The 16,053-nt window shown below is 57.6% G+C and overlaps 2 protein-coding genes across 8 annotated transcripts in view; one reads left to right on the top strand and one right to left on the bottom strand.

Moving 5' to 3' along the window:
- The first annotated feature begins 3,784 nt into the window (after nucleotides 1-3,784).
- Nucleotides 3,785-9,561, top strand: DNAJC5 (DnaJ heat shock protein family (Hsp40) member C5). Of its 2 annotated transcripts, XR_002123378.1 has the most exons (5): nucleotides 3,785-3,937; nucleotides 4,664-4,877; nucleotides 5,498-5,669; nucleotides 5,750-5,822; nucleotides 6,115-6,207. XR_002123378.1 is itself a non-coding variant. In XM_019637387.1 (4 exons), the coding sequence occupies exons 1-4, from the start codon at nucleotides 3,831-3,833 to the stop codon at nucleotides 6,216-6,218; spliced, it is 597 nt and encodes a 198-aa protein (XP_019492932.1). In that variant the 5' UTR covers nucleotides 3,786-3,830; the 3' UTR covers nucleotides 6,219-9,561. The 2 variants fall into 2 exon arrangements, 1 of the variants encoding a protein (XP_019492932.1); XM_019637387.1 differs by lacking the exon at nucleotides 5,750-5,822 and having other exon boundaries at nucleotides 3,786-3,937; nucleotides 6,115-9,561.
- Nucleotides 9,562-14,853: 5,292 nt separating this feature from the next.
- The window catches only part of UCKL1 (uridine-cytidine kinase 1 like 1), an 11,204-nt gene continuing 10,004 nt past the window's right edge, over nucleotides 14,854-16,053 (bottom strand). For all 6 annotated transcript variants that reach the window (XM_019637215.1, XM_019637214.1, XM_019637216.1 and 3 more), the window contains exons 10-15: nucleotides 15,918-16,011; nucleotides 15,773-15,835; nucleotides 15,564-15,686; nucleotides 15,383-15,490; nucleotides 15,157-15,313; nucleotides 14,854-15,072 (exon numbers count right to left, since the gene is read on the bottom strand). In XM_019637215.1, the coding sequence (XP_019492760.1) occupies nucleotides 14,993-15,072; nucleotides 15,157-15,313; nucleotides 15,383-15,490; nucleotides 15,564-15,686; nucleotides 15,773-15,835; nucleotides 15,918-16,011 (625 nt within the window). In that variant the 3' untranslated portion in view covers nucleotides 14,854-14,992. The remainder of the gene's footprint in view (nucleotides 15,073-15,156; nucleotides 15,314-15,382; nucleotides 15,491-15,563; nucleotides 15,687-15,772; nucleotides 15,836-15,917; nucleotides 16,012-16,053) is intronic.

Genomic DNA, 16,053 nt, shown 5'->3' with positions numbered 1-16,053 from the left:
ACAGCCTGGGTTCGCACACACTGACATGGGCATGTGTTGAAGTCAGGTAGTATACATCCTCCAGCTTTGTTCTTTTTATTGACATTGCCGGGCTAATCTACGCCCATTGCGTTGCCATACTAATTTTTAAGTCAATTTGTCATTTTCTACAAAAACGCCTGAAGCTTACATTGAATCTATAGGTTAATTTGGAGAGAATTAGATCGCGATCATCTGAGCCTCGTAATCCATGATGAGTTGGTGAATCTCACTTCCTTAGACATTTCATTCTCTCGGCAGCATGTAGTTTTCAATGTGGAGGTCTCGTAGGTCTTTTGTTAAATTTTACTCCTAAATAATTTTATGGCTTTGGAGGCTGCTGTGGGTGAAATTTATATATACAGCAGTCCCCACTCATGCATGGAAGTCACGTCCACAACCCGCAGTAGCTCCCTGCGTGGTGGATAGTACCGAATGCTCTGTACACGCACCTTGTTGTTTCTACACATACACACTTGTGGTGAAGTTTAATTTATAAAGTGGGCACAGTAAGAGGTTAACAGTAACTAGTAAAGGAGAACAGTTATAACAATATGCTGCAATAAAAGGTGTGTGAGTGGCTTTGGGGCCATTATGAGCACAATCAGGGTGACCTGAACACAGGCGATACTGTGACAGCCGATCACCCAGACCAGCGGTTCTCAACCTTCCTAATGCCGTGGCCCCTTAATACAGTTCCTCATGTTGTGGTGACCCCCAACCATAAAATTATTTTCGTTGCTACTCTATAACTGTAATTTTGCTACTGTTATGAATCGTAATGTAAGTATCTTTTTGTTTTCCGACGGTCTTAGGCGACCCCTGTGAAAGGGTCGTTCGACCCCCAAAGGGGTTGCGACCCACAGGTTGAGAACCGCTGACCCAGACGCTCACCCAGACGGTTACTGAGCGATGGATGGGCGGGGGCACAGGCAGCAGGGATGCTTTGGATGAAGGGAGGATGCACGTCCTGGGTGGGATGGCATGAGATTTCATCACTCTGCTCAGGACGTGCAATTTAAAACTCCTCAATAGTTTGTTTCTGGAATTTTCCATTTAACATTTTTGGTCCGCGGTTGACTGAAATCGCGGAAAGTGAAACCGAGATGGGGGACTTCTGTAATAAAATTTTCTAATTGTTTACTGCTGTCAAAGAAAAATAGGTTGTTTTAAGTATTACACTTATATCCCGTGACTTATTCTAGTTGGGTTTTGGTAGATTCCTTAGGATTTTCTATGTAAACAACCAAGTCATCTGAATAGGGACAGGTTTATGTCTGTGTTTGTTTGTTTAAAAAATCTGCCATCCTGACCCAAAACAGGTCTTTTATGGTCTTTTTAGCCCTTTCTTGTTGCAGTTTACAGGAGTCCTAGAACGGTGTTGAATGGAGGTGCTAAGAGTGGGGCATCCTTGTCATAGTCTAGTCTTCAGAAAGAAGCAATCAGGACTTCACGCCTGAGCATAGGTGTGTTAGCTGTAGGTTTGCGGTGAGCTGCCCTTTATCAGACAGACGGAGTTCCCGTTTATTCCCAATGTGCTGAGAATTTTTTAAATCTTTACTTGGTGTTGAATTTTACCAGATGCTTTTATGAATCTTTGAGGTGACCATGTGGTTTATCTCACTTGTTTTATTAAAATAGTGAATTACATTGATTATTTTGAAATGTTACATCAAGCTTGCGTTCCTGAGATAATTTCTGCTGGATTGTGATTTATATAACTTTTTGTATCAAGTTAGATTCAATTTGCTAATGTTTTGTTAGTGTTTTTGCATCCATGTGAGGGATTTTTTTGATAATTTTTTTTGATAAACCTGTCTTTGTCAGGTTTGAGTATCAGGGTCATGCTGGCCTCCAAACACAAGCTAGGAAAAGCCCCCTGCTTTGTTTTTGAAAAAGTTTGTGTAACATCGGTGTCATTTCTTCCTTGAATATTTAGCAGAAAAACCACTGTGGCCTGGAGTTTTCTATTCCATATTCAATTGTTAATGACTGTAGGGCTGCTCAGATTTTCTGTTCATCCTCTGTTCGCTTTTGGTAAATTGTGTTATTCAAGGTGTCTGTTTATTTGGTCTGATCTCTTGGCGTAAAGCTGTCCCTCGCCTTCTCTTACTGTCCTCATGCCTGTAGGGTCTGGCGAGGAGCCCCTTTCTTTCCTTGTGCGCCTTTTTTTTTTTTTTTCCTTTATCAGTCTGGCCAGTTGTTTATTAGTTTTGTTGTTTTCAAAGAACCAACCTTTGGCTTGGTTAAAATCTATTTTCTATTTTGTTGATTTCTGCTCTTCATTATTTCCTTCCTTCCATTTCTTTTGGGTTTTCCCTGCTGCTTTGTAGCATTATGAGGTTGAACCTTAGGTCTTGATTAATATGTTGTATTTTGTTGTTATTTAATTTAAAATGTTTTTAAATTCCCCTTGCCATTTCTTCTTTGAGCTACATGTCACTTGGAAGTGTGTTGTTTAAGATTAAATACTTGAGGGCCGGCCAAGTGGCTCAGTTGGTTAAGAGCTCGCTCAAGAGTTTGAGCTCTGAGCAACAGCGGTTCGAGTCCCTGCCCAAGCTGAGCTGCTGCTGAGCCGCCAACAGGTGGCAGGGTGGCTCAGCTAAAAAAAAAAAAACAAAAAAAAAAACTTGAGGTTTTCCTAGATATCTTACTGTTGGGTTTCTAATTTACTTCTATTAAGGTCAGGGACCATACTATGTATGATTTCAACCCATTTAAATTTATTGAAATTTAAGGTTCAGTATGTAGTATGTCTTGGTGATTTTTAAGATGCTGGATGTCATGTAAGTATCAGTTAGGTCATGGTTGATTGTGTTCTTCAGATTGACAGTGTTTTTCCTGGTCCTTTTTCTTTCTTTTTTTTTTTTTTTTTTTAAAGATCTTTATTGGGGGATGGGAACAGTGCTGGGGAATTGGGGGAGGGGAACAGACAAGTTGCTGTCTTTTTGTTCTTCAGTCTAGTTGCGGAGGACATTGCTTCACTGGCCCAAGTTGGCACCATCATTGTGCTCTTCCCGGGCGAGGCACATCAGTCGCCGGCCTCTGGATGGCCGCTCACAGCGGCTGCTGGCTGCTCATGCTGGCTGCTGGCTACACACGGTAGCCCATGGCAACCTACTGCTGCAGGGGCTGCAGCCTACACCATCGCCGGCGACTCACGGCAGCCCAGCTCCAGGTTGAGCTGTTGTTCAGCATCTTAGCTGTAGAGGGCAGTGTCACTGGCCCTCATATGTGGGATCCGAACCGGGGCCCTCTGGTGTCCCAAGCCAGTTCTTAACCATCGCGCCATTCGGCCAGCCCATCCTGGTCCTTTTTCTTTTCTTTTCTTTTCTTTTTTTTTTGTCAATTTCTGAGAGGTGTGTTAAGATTTTTGTAGCTGTGAGGCTTGTCTGTGTCTCCCTTTAATTCTGTCTTCATGTATTCTGAGGCTCTGTCTTTAAAGTGTGCCTTGCGCAGGTAGCATATGGTCGTGTCTTGCATTTTTATCCATTTTCACAATTTCTTCATTTTTTTGGTCGTTTTTTAGCTGGAGGCCGCTGGAGGGGTGATAGTAAATGCACGTGATTTTTATAGCCTCCTTGGGGCAGGACACATGCCCAGTGGAAAACTGCCCCTTGCCCGACGTGGGGCCACGCCCCACACCTGTCTGCTGCAGTGTGTCCTGCCTCTACGTCATGGTCCCCACAAACAGTATTGTGACTTGGTGCTTAGAAGCACTGCGTCGAGTAAAGTCCATCAGCTCTGTGGCTGCAGTTTTTACCTGTACTTTTTGGTGTTTTCTTCACATTTCCCTTGTAGATTAGCCTACCATGGCGGACCAGAGACAGCGCTCCCTCTCTACCTCAGGGGAGTCTCTGTACCATGTGCTTGGGCTGGACAGGAATGCGACCGCCGACGACATCAAAAAGTCCTATCGGTAAGAGGCCTACCGCATCCCTCCTGGGGGTTGGGCACGCCCCGGGGGTTTTCTTGGCACTGACCCAGAACTGCCGACTGCATTTCCCTGGGAAATTGCCTTTGCATGTGTGGTGTGTCCCTTTGTAGCTTACAACTGTTCCTTATACTTCTGTCTCCTTGGCAACAGTGAAGAGCACTTTGTAGTTGCTACAGACTGTGTGCCCTGGAGTGGACAGTTGTGCGGGGACCGGGCGTGAGCTGCTGGCTAGTGGGGCTGCAGGGCGTCAACAGTGGTGGCAGTGAGGGGCATGTCCTTCTGTGCAGCTCTGTTGACTGAGCTGTAAGAGACACCGTCGCTAATCCAGACGCCTCAGGTGGACTTCCCCTGTGTCCTCAGCAGTGTGTACTGACAAATGCACGCTCAGGGGCCACAGCACCCCACCTCACTTATCACTTCAATTGGCAAATTTGCAGTTAGCCGCCAGGACAGACGCGAGGGTTTGCCTGGTGCTGTGGGAAGTTCCCAGGGTGACCCTCTCTCCCCTGGGGACCCACTTCTCTGTGGATGGATTGGGCAGGGAGCTACGCCCTGAAATGACTGCAGAGATTTCTTTTGACCTTGCCCTTCTCGAATTCTGTGGAAAGTTGGAGAGTGCGATGGCAATGGGCAGGCGTGTCTGCGCTGGCCCATCTGTCCAGTGGATGGACGTGAAGCGTGAGGCTGAGACATGGCTTTGGTTTGCAGGAAACTTGCATTGAAGTATCACCCTGACAAGAACCCCGATAACCCCGAGGCCGCGGACAAGTTCAAGGAGATCAACAACGCCCACGCCATCCTGACGGACGCCACCAAGAGGAACATCTACGACAAATACGGCTCGCTAGGACTCTACGTGGCCGAGCAGTTTGGGGAGGAGAACGTGAACACCTACTTCGTGCTGTCCAGTTGGTGGGCCAAGGTGAGGGGCTGCTGCTGTCTTGGGCCCGGTAGGCTTTCCGATCTCACGGATGGGGCGTCCCAGGCCCGTGCTCCACACTCCTGAGCACTGATTTCTGGGCACGTGATGGTCTTTGTGTTCGTCCTCTGTGCATGTGGGCAGAGGTTTTGGCTCTCTGCCTGTAACACCAAATGCACAACGCCAGTGTGTCAGCACCATGTTCGCCCCGAGTCACCGTAAGTTCTCCAAAAGGTAGAGCCAGGACAGAGCATGGTGCCGTTGCGGGGCGGGGGGTGTTTTATTGCTGGGAAGACTCGTTGGAAGTCTCACTTGAGAAGCCTTTGCCGTATTCCCTTGTTTTCTTTTGTAACATTCCTCCTTTATCTTATGCCCCCGCCACAGGTTAGGCCGAGGCTGTGCCCGCTGGCGTGGCTCTGGGAGCAGGAAGCCCACCCTGGGCACCTCCTGTTGGGTGCGGTGCCCGTTCCCGCTGCTCTAGACTGTCCTCCTTCCGCCTCTGCCCTCCCTTTACACTGCGCAGTCGGCCAGCCACTGCTCTCACGTGGAGTGCCCGGGCGGCTCTGGGGGCCGTGCCCGGGGTGTGGGGACCACACCGCCAACCAGCTCCCCTGTCCCTGCAGGCCCTGTTTGTTGTGTGCGGGCTGCTGACCTGCTGCTACTGCTGCTGCTGCCTGTGCTGCTGCTTCAACTGCTGCTGTGGGCGGTGCAAGCCCAGGGCGCCCGAGGGTGAGGACGCCGACTTCTACGTGTCCCCCGAGGACCTGGAGGCGCAGCTGCAGTCGGACGAGCGCGGTGAGTGCGAGCTGGGCCGCGTCGTGTGTGGGGCGCAGCCGGCACGGGCCCTCAACGGTGTCACCTGTCTCGTCAAACAGGAGGGCACTGACACTGTGCCGGGAGTGTGTGTGGTGGCAGCTGGGACTGTTGAGGTGTGAACTGGACACCGAGGTAAAAGCAGACGCACAGGGCCGTCCCTGCCTTCACCGTGGTAGCGTAGTTCCGAGGGATCGAGGAGGGGGCGGGCCGCGCGGGCTGGCGGTGGCCTGAGGTGACTGTCTGGAAGGCCATGCTGGGTGGAGGTCAGCAAATAGCCTCTCCCCTCCAAGTGCTTGTCCCGCGACCTCTGGCCCAGTAGAGCGACCAGGCGACGGAGCGTTGTCATCGGAGGACGGTGCTGTCAGGGGCCAGACGGCGAGGCTGCCGTCCTCGTGCAATGAACACGCGTGTGATTGCTTTTCAGAGGCCACAGACACGCCGATTGTCATACAGCCAGCGTCTGCCACAGAGACCACCCAGCTCACGGCCGACTCCCACCCCAGCTACCACACCGACGGGTTCAATTAAGCCCAGGAGCAGCCGTGACGGGAGACGCCCGCGCCGGCCACGTCAACCTTAGGATCATAAACTGTAGTCCCAGCGTGGGGGGGCCACCGCGCCGGGCTCCCCGACCCCTGCCACGTGAAGCGCGTAGCATGCCGTATTTACAGCCGTTTAGCTACGTCGTTGTCTTCTGTGTCTCCTTTCTAAGCATGTACGGGGTCACGCTCCATGTCTGTCTGCGCTGCGAGTGGGGTGCAGTGTGGCTGCCCTGGCCGGATGCTGGAGCCTCCCAGGCTGCTCCTCCCCTGTGCCCCTGGGGCTGCGGTGGGGGCTGCCCCAGCAGTGTGGCCAGCCACGGGCACGGCCCGCCAGCGCCCAGCGTTGGTGGCGAGGACAGTTTGCTCAGGACCTGCTCGCCTCATGTGCGTGGCCGTGTGGTGGGGTTTTTCCCATGGGTGAGTTTGTTGGTGTAGGAGGCTCCTGGCCTGAGACCATGTGGTCTGCCTGTGTCTGGCCTGAGTCCCCAAGTCACAGGGACCCAAGGCCCCTGTCCTTCGAGTGTTACCCCAGGCCACAAGCTGGACGGACAGGGCCCCCCTTCTCTGCATCACCCTCCACATTCCTTCAGGCCCACGTGGCCTCTTTAAAATCACGTCTGGACTTCAGAACCACAAGCAGTAGCAGTGGTCCAATTAATCGTAGTCAGAGGGGCTGGGGGCCCAAGTTGCTGGTGGCACATGGCTGCATGGCCCCTCTCAGCCCCCCCACTCCCCACCCCACCCCCTTTCTTCAGCTGCTCCCTTCGGCCTTGCTGATGCTTCCGGCAGAGCTGGGGCCGTCAGCTTCCTGGGGGAAGGCCCAGCAGGACCGAGGGTGCACTCTGGCCTAGCAGGGTTGGGGTCCGGGAGGCCCTAGTGTCCTTGGGCTTGTTAGGCAGCAGCCGGACCACAGGAGCCTCACCACTGTTGCGAGCAGCCCCTTTTGTGAACTGCTGGAAGTCGTCTGTCGTGTCTATGTCCCAGACCTTGTGGGTGGTGTCCCTGCTGCGGAGACAGGAGGAACAGGGGTTGTGTTGTGCCCGTGCCAGCATACTGCATGTGCTGCTCGCTGCTGGACCTGAGCCGGCCGCTGGAGACCCGAGCGGACCAAGTGGGCCTGGTTTCTGCAGCATGAACCTAGTGGCCGCTGCTGAGCATCCCTGGGTTTCCAGGAGAAAAGCACGAGCTGGAGAAGCTGTGCAGTGGCAGTTCCCTGGCTCAGAGAGGGACCAGAACGCGTCCCTGAAGCCTCTGTCCTCACTCGCTGCCCTTGCCTGCCCACTCAGGGCCATGCAGAGGGCAGGCTGACGTGGCCAGGACGTGGCTGTATGGGACAGCAGTGTCAGGACAGAACGGACACTCTGAAAGCAGTGCCCCCGGCCGAGCACTCTTGCAGGCTGGCATTGGGACCTGGGGCTGGGTTTGTTTTCTGCCCATGAAAAGGATCACAGAGACATTCGATGAGAGGGGGGCTATGCACTGTGATGCGAAATTAGAAATATGCTGAAATCAGGCCTCATAAAAGGATATGAAATTCATTGATTCACACACACACCCCCACCCCCCACCCCCAGGCACAAGGGAGGAGGCGAGACAGGGGCATCTTCTCTGCTATTCAGCGGAGCAGCTGCAGGATTCAGCGAGAGCTGTAGGCCGGAAGCAGCCTTTGTGATGTTTCTGGGAATACCTTAGGAAATGAGTTCTTTTTCCCCAGAGTGGCCAGGAGCCCGGCTTAAGCCTCGCAGTCCCTGTGCTGTCCCTGGGGCCTGGCCTCAGCCCAGCCACGACCCGTCACATGTCACTGAGTCGCTTGCCAGGTGTCTGTTGATCTTTTCCTAGACACACAGGCTCCCCAGGGGCAGGTCTGATGGAGTTTGTGAATAGCAGATCGTCGTGATGACGATGGTGACGGCCTTTGCCTGAGGCCTGGTACCCTAGGACCCCTTGCCGTTTTCCTCGGATTTCTGTCAGGTCCCCGTCCTGGTTCAGGACACAGACCCCTAGGCACATTTCCTCTCTCGTGTGGTCAGTGTCCCTGCTGCGCAGAGGTGAGCCGGGAGAGGCACCCCTGTTGGTGTGTAAGGGGGGTGGGGGGCGACCTCTGCCTCACTCGGGGCTCCCCAGAGTCGGGGCCACGTGTGGTCAGTGCTGGCATCGGTGCACGATGAAGCCTGTCCTTTTTGCCGAGGGCAGGGCTTGCCGGGCACCGGAGCAGCATGCCTATCGGCCAGGCAGCACTGGCCACGCGTGGCCGGCTGTGGCTGCTGCGTGTAGGTTTGCTTCCGCTCAGTGATGTGCTCGTGTCTTCCTTTCAGCTTCCTTCTCGTTTCAAACTGCGTCCAACGTGGCACTAAGTGTTGCGCCTTCCTAGTTAGCTGTCCGGGCGGTCAGGGCGCACGCCCAGGCACTGGCAGGAAGGCAGAGCTGGGGGCCCTGTCTGTCCTTCCCTGGCTCTCGGCGCGTCTTGCCAGGAGACGAAAAAGTCACTGATCTCATTCCTTTCTCATGTTCTGAGCTGTGAACCCATGTGACACAGGACTGACGTTTTGTTTTTGTCACTTTGGTTGTGACCCATCCTCCTGTGGAATTGGTGAAGCTCCGTTTTACAGCCCTTACCAGCATGGTGGGACGTTTGCTGTGGGTGTGGGCGGTGGGTGTCCCCGTGTGTCCTTGGTGTGTGTGTGGGCTCCACAACAGCCTCCGGCCCCTTGGCGAGCTGGGCAGGAGCAGGGTCCCTGAGACCTTTGCTGGGGGCACGGAAGGGAGCGCGGTCCCTGCCGTGTGCCTGGCGCCTGAGGGCACTGTGGGGAACTCGCCTGCCAGGGTCAGGCACCAGGGCTGCTGGGGTGCTGAGTGTCTCTGTGTGACATCTAGGAGGTGGCTGGAAACCCTTTCCTCCCTTGAAACTTTAAACCAACTTTGTAAGCATCAGGTACAATCAGTGACAAAGCTGCATTCTAAACGGGTCTCTGTCCTGGCCACACACAGGTCGGCCCAGGGGCCGGTCCTGCAGGCAGCACCTTTCAGTAGATGGTTTCACTGGGAAGTGGGGTCGTGTTTCACGCTAAGTGAGGGGGGCAGTTTATAGTGAAATATATTTACATTGTTTTTAAGAACTTACGTGTAAATGCATGGAAAGCTGTCATCCATGCCCGTTTTGTCCTGTGACTGGAACCCGACTGCGGTGGGGGTCCCTTGTGCCCTGCCACCCACGTGCGCACCGAAGGGCCCGGCTGGAGGGTTGCGGTGGTTTCCCATGGTGACCTCCGTCTTGTGTGTCTGAATGTTGACTTAAAGATAACTTGTAAAATAAATGTTTTCACTGCGGAGCAGGCGTGTGTCTTACTGAACAATCCCTGCAGAATCCTGTTTTGGGCGGTCTTGCACTGAGGGGGCTAGAACCCTACTCCACCTGCTTGGTCCAAGTGTGGACAGACACCCCTCCCCTCGTTTTCTCAGTGTTCACGGGAGTGAAGAAGGAAAGCGTGATCTGTGAGACCCGTAAGCCAAGGGCAGCTTGGTGTGTGGGTTCTGCAGCCCCCCTGGGACATGTCCAGACAAGGCGGTGCCCTACAGCACTGTCCCCTTCCCCCCAGACAGCAACACCCTCCTTGCTGCCAGGTAGTGACTGTCCAGCCTGGTGAGCTGGGCCACTCATGTCTGGACAGCAGGCCCACCGATGTCTGGACAGCAGGCCCACCTTCAGCTGGCAGCACAAGGCGGGGGATGGGGGTGGCAGAGGAGGCCTGGTGCAGGCCGGCCAGCCCCTCCCCTCCCAGGACAGTTGCCAGCATGTGGTCGGGGCGGTGGCCGTCACAACTGGGCCTGTGCTCTGTGCCAACCCTTGGCTTCTCCATCTGTGTCAGCCTCTGGTCCTGGCCATTCAAGGGCAGGCTTCCTGGGCTTGTCCCCTGCCTGCCCCACCCAGGGCATCCTCATGCCTGGACACCATCGTCCCGCCTTCCTGGGTCATCTGCAAGCTGGTGGTGACCCAGCACTGCAGAGGGTACTCCTGGGAAGGGCTCAGCCTCCCACCTGGCCTGGCAGTGGTCACAGTCCCCAGGAGTTCCTTCCCCACCATGATGGCAGGGGACAGCCCGGCACCCCGAACTCAAACCACCTTTGTGGCTGTGTCTTCACCCCTGAGATAAGCACCCATCTCAGCCTTTTAGAGGCAGGTGTGTGTGACCCCAGGGGTTTGCGTCCAGTCACGTTCCCGCTCTGTTCCCAGGCGGGTGGTACCCTGCCAGTGCAGCTGGCACTGACGTGAGGCTCAGGCCTGGGGACCCTGGCATCAGGACGGAGAGGCCCATGGGTTGTAGGCAGCAGCTGTCTCCAGAAAACCTGGTCACAGGTGCCCCCGTCCACCATGCCCTTTAGGTTAACGTCCCTTCACACCTGCCCCCCAGAAGTGCTTGGTTTTCCTTCTGTGCCCTTGGTCTTAGCTCAGGGCAGTGCAAAAATATTCTGAAAAAATTAAAGCAGCGTGAAAATACTAAGTAATGTAACAAATACCTTGAGATGGTTTGGAGATGAGAAATCAGGAGTGGTTTGGTTTAGGATTTACATTAAAGGAAAAATGACGTGAAAACCTGTTTGTACCTCTCTCCCAGCCCGTGTCCCCTCCCAGCGGTGGCCACTAGCTCGTCAGTCGCTTTCTGTCCGTGGTTTTAAACCCTGCCTACCAGTGTCAGCGTCCGTGAATACACGTCATTGAGTTTTAAAAGGTTCCATGGGCCGTTAGCACTGCCCTGGATGGGTGTCCGCAGTGTGTGTTCTAGTGAAAACAGGTGACTATGTGTTGGTAGTGCGGGTGGCCTCACAGCGTCCAGACCACCTGGGACGTGACCACCAGTCCTGCCGGCCTTGCTGGTGGGGCACCTGGGGTTTTAGGTTTTCTCTGGAAGCGGAGCTGCCCTCCCAGCCTACCCCCAGGCGCGCAGGCGCGCTGCGGTCCCTGAGCACTGAGCGGCAAGCCCTTGACTGGTGTCCCCAAACTGCCTTGCAGAGTGGCCCTGCGGTCTTCCCGCGGCCCCACAGGCCCTTGCGCTCCTCCCTCCCAGGCAGACGCTTTCCCTGATTCTTGATTTTCTTAAGTAGGGAGTACCACGCTTATTTTCAGTATTTCCCACGTGGGGTTCTTACAGAGAACCCAAGTGACAAGCCTCCGCCCCTCCTGGCCTAGGGCCACCGCCCCACCTGCACCGTGTCCAGGGCCGCGGACCGGGGTGAATGGGGCTTCAGGAGATTCCCACGGTCCGCCTGGCGCCCCACCACCTGCCAAGAGCACGACCAGGGAACTAGTGTTGGGGCGCGGGGGCGTGGTCTGCCGGGAGGGGCGGGGCCTGCCCGAAGCCGGCTCCCCACCCCCACCCCGCATGGCGTGTGCTCTCCTGCGCTGAGACCCCAGCTGACTGGTCCCCGGGGTCTCCCTGGGCTAGACCACCAGGAAGGGCCGCCCGGAAACCGCGCCCCAGGTCCGGGGTCAGATGCCCAGCAGGTGGCCGTCGCAGTCAGTCGTGAGTCACGGCGGCGGCGGGGACAGGCAGGGGTCTGGGGACCCGGGACGCCAAGGCCATAGGAGGACTTCTCGCTCAATAACGTCGGCGAGCCGGCAGGACTTGGAGACACGGGCGACCTGGCTCCCAAGGGCGCGCGGGCCGCGGGGGTCTGGAGGCGTCCCCGGCGGCAGCTGCCCACGCGAAGCAGCGTCTCCCGGAGCATGTGCAGCGGCAGCTGCGGCGCTCTGGGCCCCTCGTCCCGGGTCAACATCAGGGTCCGTGCCAGCATCACCGCGCCGGGAGACCCGGCGCCCTTCCGTTCTGGTGGTGGGGCCGCCCCATCCCCAGCCCGCCCATCCCCCCACTCCAACTCCTAGAGGAGTGGACACCCTGCTTCAGAGGGACCCCCTGCTCCCACCCAAGATGAACCCTGCCGGGCACCCCATTTCAGCCATGGGTTCCCCAGAGCTCGGGGAATGGCGGGGACACTTCCTCCAGTGCCTGGGACCAGGGCTCCCTCCACCCCAATAGGCCCCTGCACGTCCTGGTCAGGGACACACATGCCGGAGGTTGGGAGCCAGAGCCTACCCCACCCCGGCCATGTGGCACCAGAACCACTCTTGGCCCCCAACTGGAAACTGGTTGGTAGTCAGATGCGCCAAGGGACCCCGGAGCAGTGCTCACCTGCAAGGTGCTCGGCCTAGCTGATGTCACCGCTGGAGTTCCCATTGCTCCCAGCCCAGTCCCTCCTCAGGGCCCCATCCTGTGGGGTCACAGACTTGGGTCCCTGCTACCTGTGTGTGAATTGCCCCATTCTCACCCTCTAACCCAAGCACAGCCAAAATCCACCTGCTGCCCACTGCCCAGCCACCTCCGCCCTCGGAGTCCTCTGCTCCTCCACTTCTGCTCCCCTCAAATTCTCAACCTGACCATGGACAGCCTGAAAATCGCAGCCTCCAGCCACAGGCCTGGAACAGGGCCCTGGAGCCCAGGCAGTGGATGCTCCCGGTGGCCCAGGTGAGGCGCCCTGAGAGCCAGGTCCTTCCCCAGGCCCTTCCAGACCCTGCTGCTGCTGTGTGCATTGGGCATGTGTGAGCTGCTGAGTCAGCGTGACAACCATATGTGCCTAATGCTGGGTTTGGGCCCCATCCGCTGTCCCAGAAGGGGTGCCCCTGGCTTCCCATCCCGCCAGGCCAGGGCCTTCTTCCTCGCCCTGTGGCAGCCGCTGCAGGGGAGGGGGCAGCACCTCGCGGGCTGACGAACCTGAGATTGACCCTGGAGACACCATTCTCAAGTTGGACAGTCCTGGAGGCACTGCCCAGGGGTAGCTGGCGGAGCCCTCGGCAGACGGGTTCCCCTCAGAGACCCTCACCCTGAGTGTCACAAAGGCTTCTGGGCAAGTACAGGGAGGGAGCTCCAGCTCTGTATCCCACCCACCTCGCCCTCTCCCATCCTCACAGCTCCCCTCTCTCCTCCACCCCCGGCCCCCAGATTCCAAGAAAGGCAGCACAAGAGCCCCCTAGCTCCTAGCCCCCAATCAGCCTTAAGCCCTGATGTGTCCAGCGGCTGTGCAAAGCACTGCTCCAGGAAAGTCTGTTTCTGGGCCTGAGAGGCTCCTGGGGGTCAGAGGAATTGCTCTTCTCCCATTGGCACCCCAGAGACCCTCCCCCATGGCTGTTCACCACCCCACGGGGCCCTGGCAGGAAATGGGCTGAAGAGGTCCCCTATCGTGTAGCCTGGCGTCCCTGAGCTGCCGCTGATGAGAGGACCCCAGCTGGAGAAGGCAGGGCTTCTGGTTCAGGCCTTCTGCCTCCAGGCTCTGCCCTAGGGCCCCACTGACCCTCAAGAAGAGGGCAGAGGCCATCTGCCCCCAGGGGCCGGTGGCTGGGTGAGGCAGGGGCAGCTGGCTCCTCTCCTGACACACACGTGCGCACGTGTGGATGTGCTCTGTGCTGCTGCACCAGACGTGTGTGGGGGTGTTGGTGCATGCATCTGCGTGTGTGGGAGCTCGTGGGATTCGTCAGCCCCAGCTAGACTCTGGTGGACCTGCCCAGGAATGACCCGGCCCTGCCTGGCTCCTCACCAGCTGTTTGCCCCAGTCTTCATCTAGGAAGAACTGGCCGGACAAAATGGCACCTTCCCCACCTCATGGCCCCTTCACACCTGCTGAGCAGGGTCAGGCCTGGGGCAGCCTCCAGGTTCCAACACAGCACAAGAATGAGTGAATGAATGAATGGGGACCCCGCAGACACGGGAGAGGGATTCACTCACCAGGATGGGGAGAAGCCCTCCTGCTGACCTCTGAGCCCGCGTCAGTCCTCTGTCCCCGGTGCCTGGCCACCCTGTGGACAAGCCTCCCGCCTTTATCTGCCCGCCCTTGGCCTGGCCCCCCCCACTCAGTGACTTCCTGTCTCCACCCCACGACAAGCTTTTCCATGACATGGCCTTTGTGGAAGGGGGTGGGACCAAGCAGACCAGGAGGGCAAGAAAGAGGCCAGAGCCAGGGCTGGAGGGAGGGTGGCAGAGGTGGGAGACGGGCACCCGACAGCCCACTTGCGGCCAGGACATTCGCACCGTGCAAACCTCCCACAGGCAGGCCTGCCACACACCGGCCACGTGAGGGGCCAGAGGAGCCTCCCCCTCAAGCCCAGCAGCAGTGAGAGCAGGGCTGGATGAGGGCTTCTGGTCCTCAAAGGAGGCAAGGCTGGGCCGCTGAGGCGCCGGCCACCTCTCCTAGAACCGGGGCTCCTGCCAGTGGCCAGGACGTGCTCATCACGCCCTCCTACAGCCGCCCACACACCGATTTCCGCTGGGCTGGCTGCCTGATGGTACAGACCTGTGGTAGGGTGGGGGGCGGCTGTGGAGGATGTCCCTGTGAAGACCCAGGGCCCTAGGTCCAGGCCAGGTGGCCACCAAAGGGCCCATGTAACAAAGCCAGGACTGCAAGGAAAGCCTGTCCTGACCAGGACATAGCAGAAGCCAGGCCCCTGGACTCCACCCCTCTCCATGGCGGCCTCGTGGGGACTCAGGCAACCCAGCAGCTGGCAGCCTTGGTGGCCACTCCCCAAGCCCGGGTCCCAGGTAGACCGCCAACCACGCCCCCGGCTCAACAGTCACCGCTTCATTTTTCCTAAAGCTTTATTTATATAAAATGTATCGAATAAGTTACAATGGTAACAAATAAGTTAACGTCTCTGTCACGGGCCAGGAGGCAGGCGGAAGTTGGGTGGGGCTGGGGGTGGGAAGAAACTGCCACCAGCTAACTCGCCCAGGCCACTTCCTCCTCGTCACTGCCGTCTGGGGCTGCGTCTGTCCCAAAGTAGCGGTCGCCAAAGTTCCCTAGAAAAAGCAGCAGGCCCTTGTGTTGGGGACTCTGGTCCACCCGGTGCCCAGGCCCTGCACACCCGGCCTCGGCAGCCTCACCGATGCCTGGGATGATGCGAAACAGGTCGTTCACGCGCTTGTCCACCGCTGTGGTGATGATTCTCACGCGTGGGAACGCGTAGGCCACCGAGTGAACGCCCATCTCCGCCATGAGCAACGACAGCAGGAAGATCTTGTCCTCGGGCACATCGTGGTCCTGCGCCAGAAGGCACGGGGTGAAACATCCCAACCGGCCCGCGGCCCGCCGCTGCCCACGCCCACTCACCAGGAGCACGCGCACAGCCATCATGGCCGCAGCGCCCGTGGACACGGTGCAGTCCATCAGGATCACGTGGTCGTCACTGATGTCCTTGGGCAGCCGCAGGTAGTGGAGCTGCGGGCAGCCACAGCATCAGGGCCGCCCCGCGGACGCCCGCCCCGCCCCCCACCGCGCGGGCCGCCCGCACCTCCGGCTCCCCGGTGAGCTGGTTGGTCTGGATGAGGATGGTGCCGATGCGCACGTCCTTGCACACGGCCCGCAGCGCGGGCTCCATGGTCTCGCCGGCCCGCAGGATGGACACGCCGGTGATCTGGGGGGGGAGCGGAGCGGGGGGAGGGGGCTGAGCGGTCCGCACCCCGCCTCCCCACCCCGCCCCAATCCTGCCCCCGCCGGTACCTGCTTCCCGGCGTAACATTTGCCCGCGTAGTCCTGCCCCTGCGGGGTCTGCACCACGCAGTCCTGCGCGCACAGCAGCGGAGGCGCTGGTGAGCACCAGGCGCCGCCCGCCGTCCCGGTCCCCACCCCCACCCCAGATCCGCACCTGGAAGGGCAGGAAGGACAGCGCGTGCTCGATGAGCAGCCGCATGAGTCTCTTGGAGTAGAAGATGAATTCATCCCGGCTGGTCTCCTTGTCCCTGCGGGCCGTGGGGGTCAGCAGAGGGGGCCCACCCACCCAC

This window comes from Hipposideros armiger, unplaced genomic scaffold (genome assembly GCF_001890085.2).
Source record: "Hipposideros armiger isolate ML-2016 unplaced genomic scaffold, ASM189008v1 scaffold_32, whole genome shotgun sequence".
NCBI classification, from domain to species: domain Eukaryota; kingdom Metazoa; phylum Chordata; class Mammalia; order Chiroptera; family Hipposideridae; genus Hipposideros; species Hipposideros armiger.
This window is presented reverse-complemented; position numbering and strand designations above follow the sequence as displayed.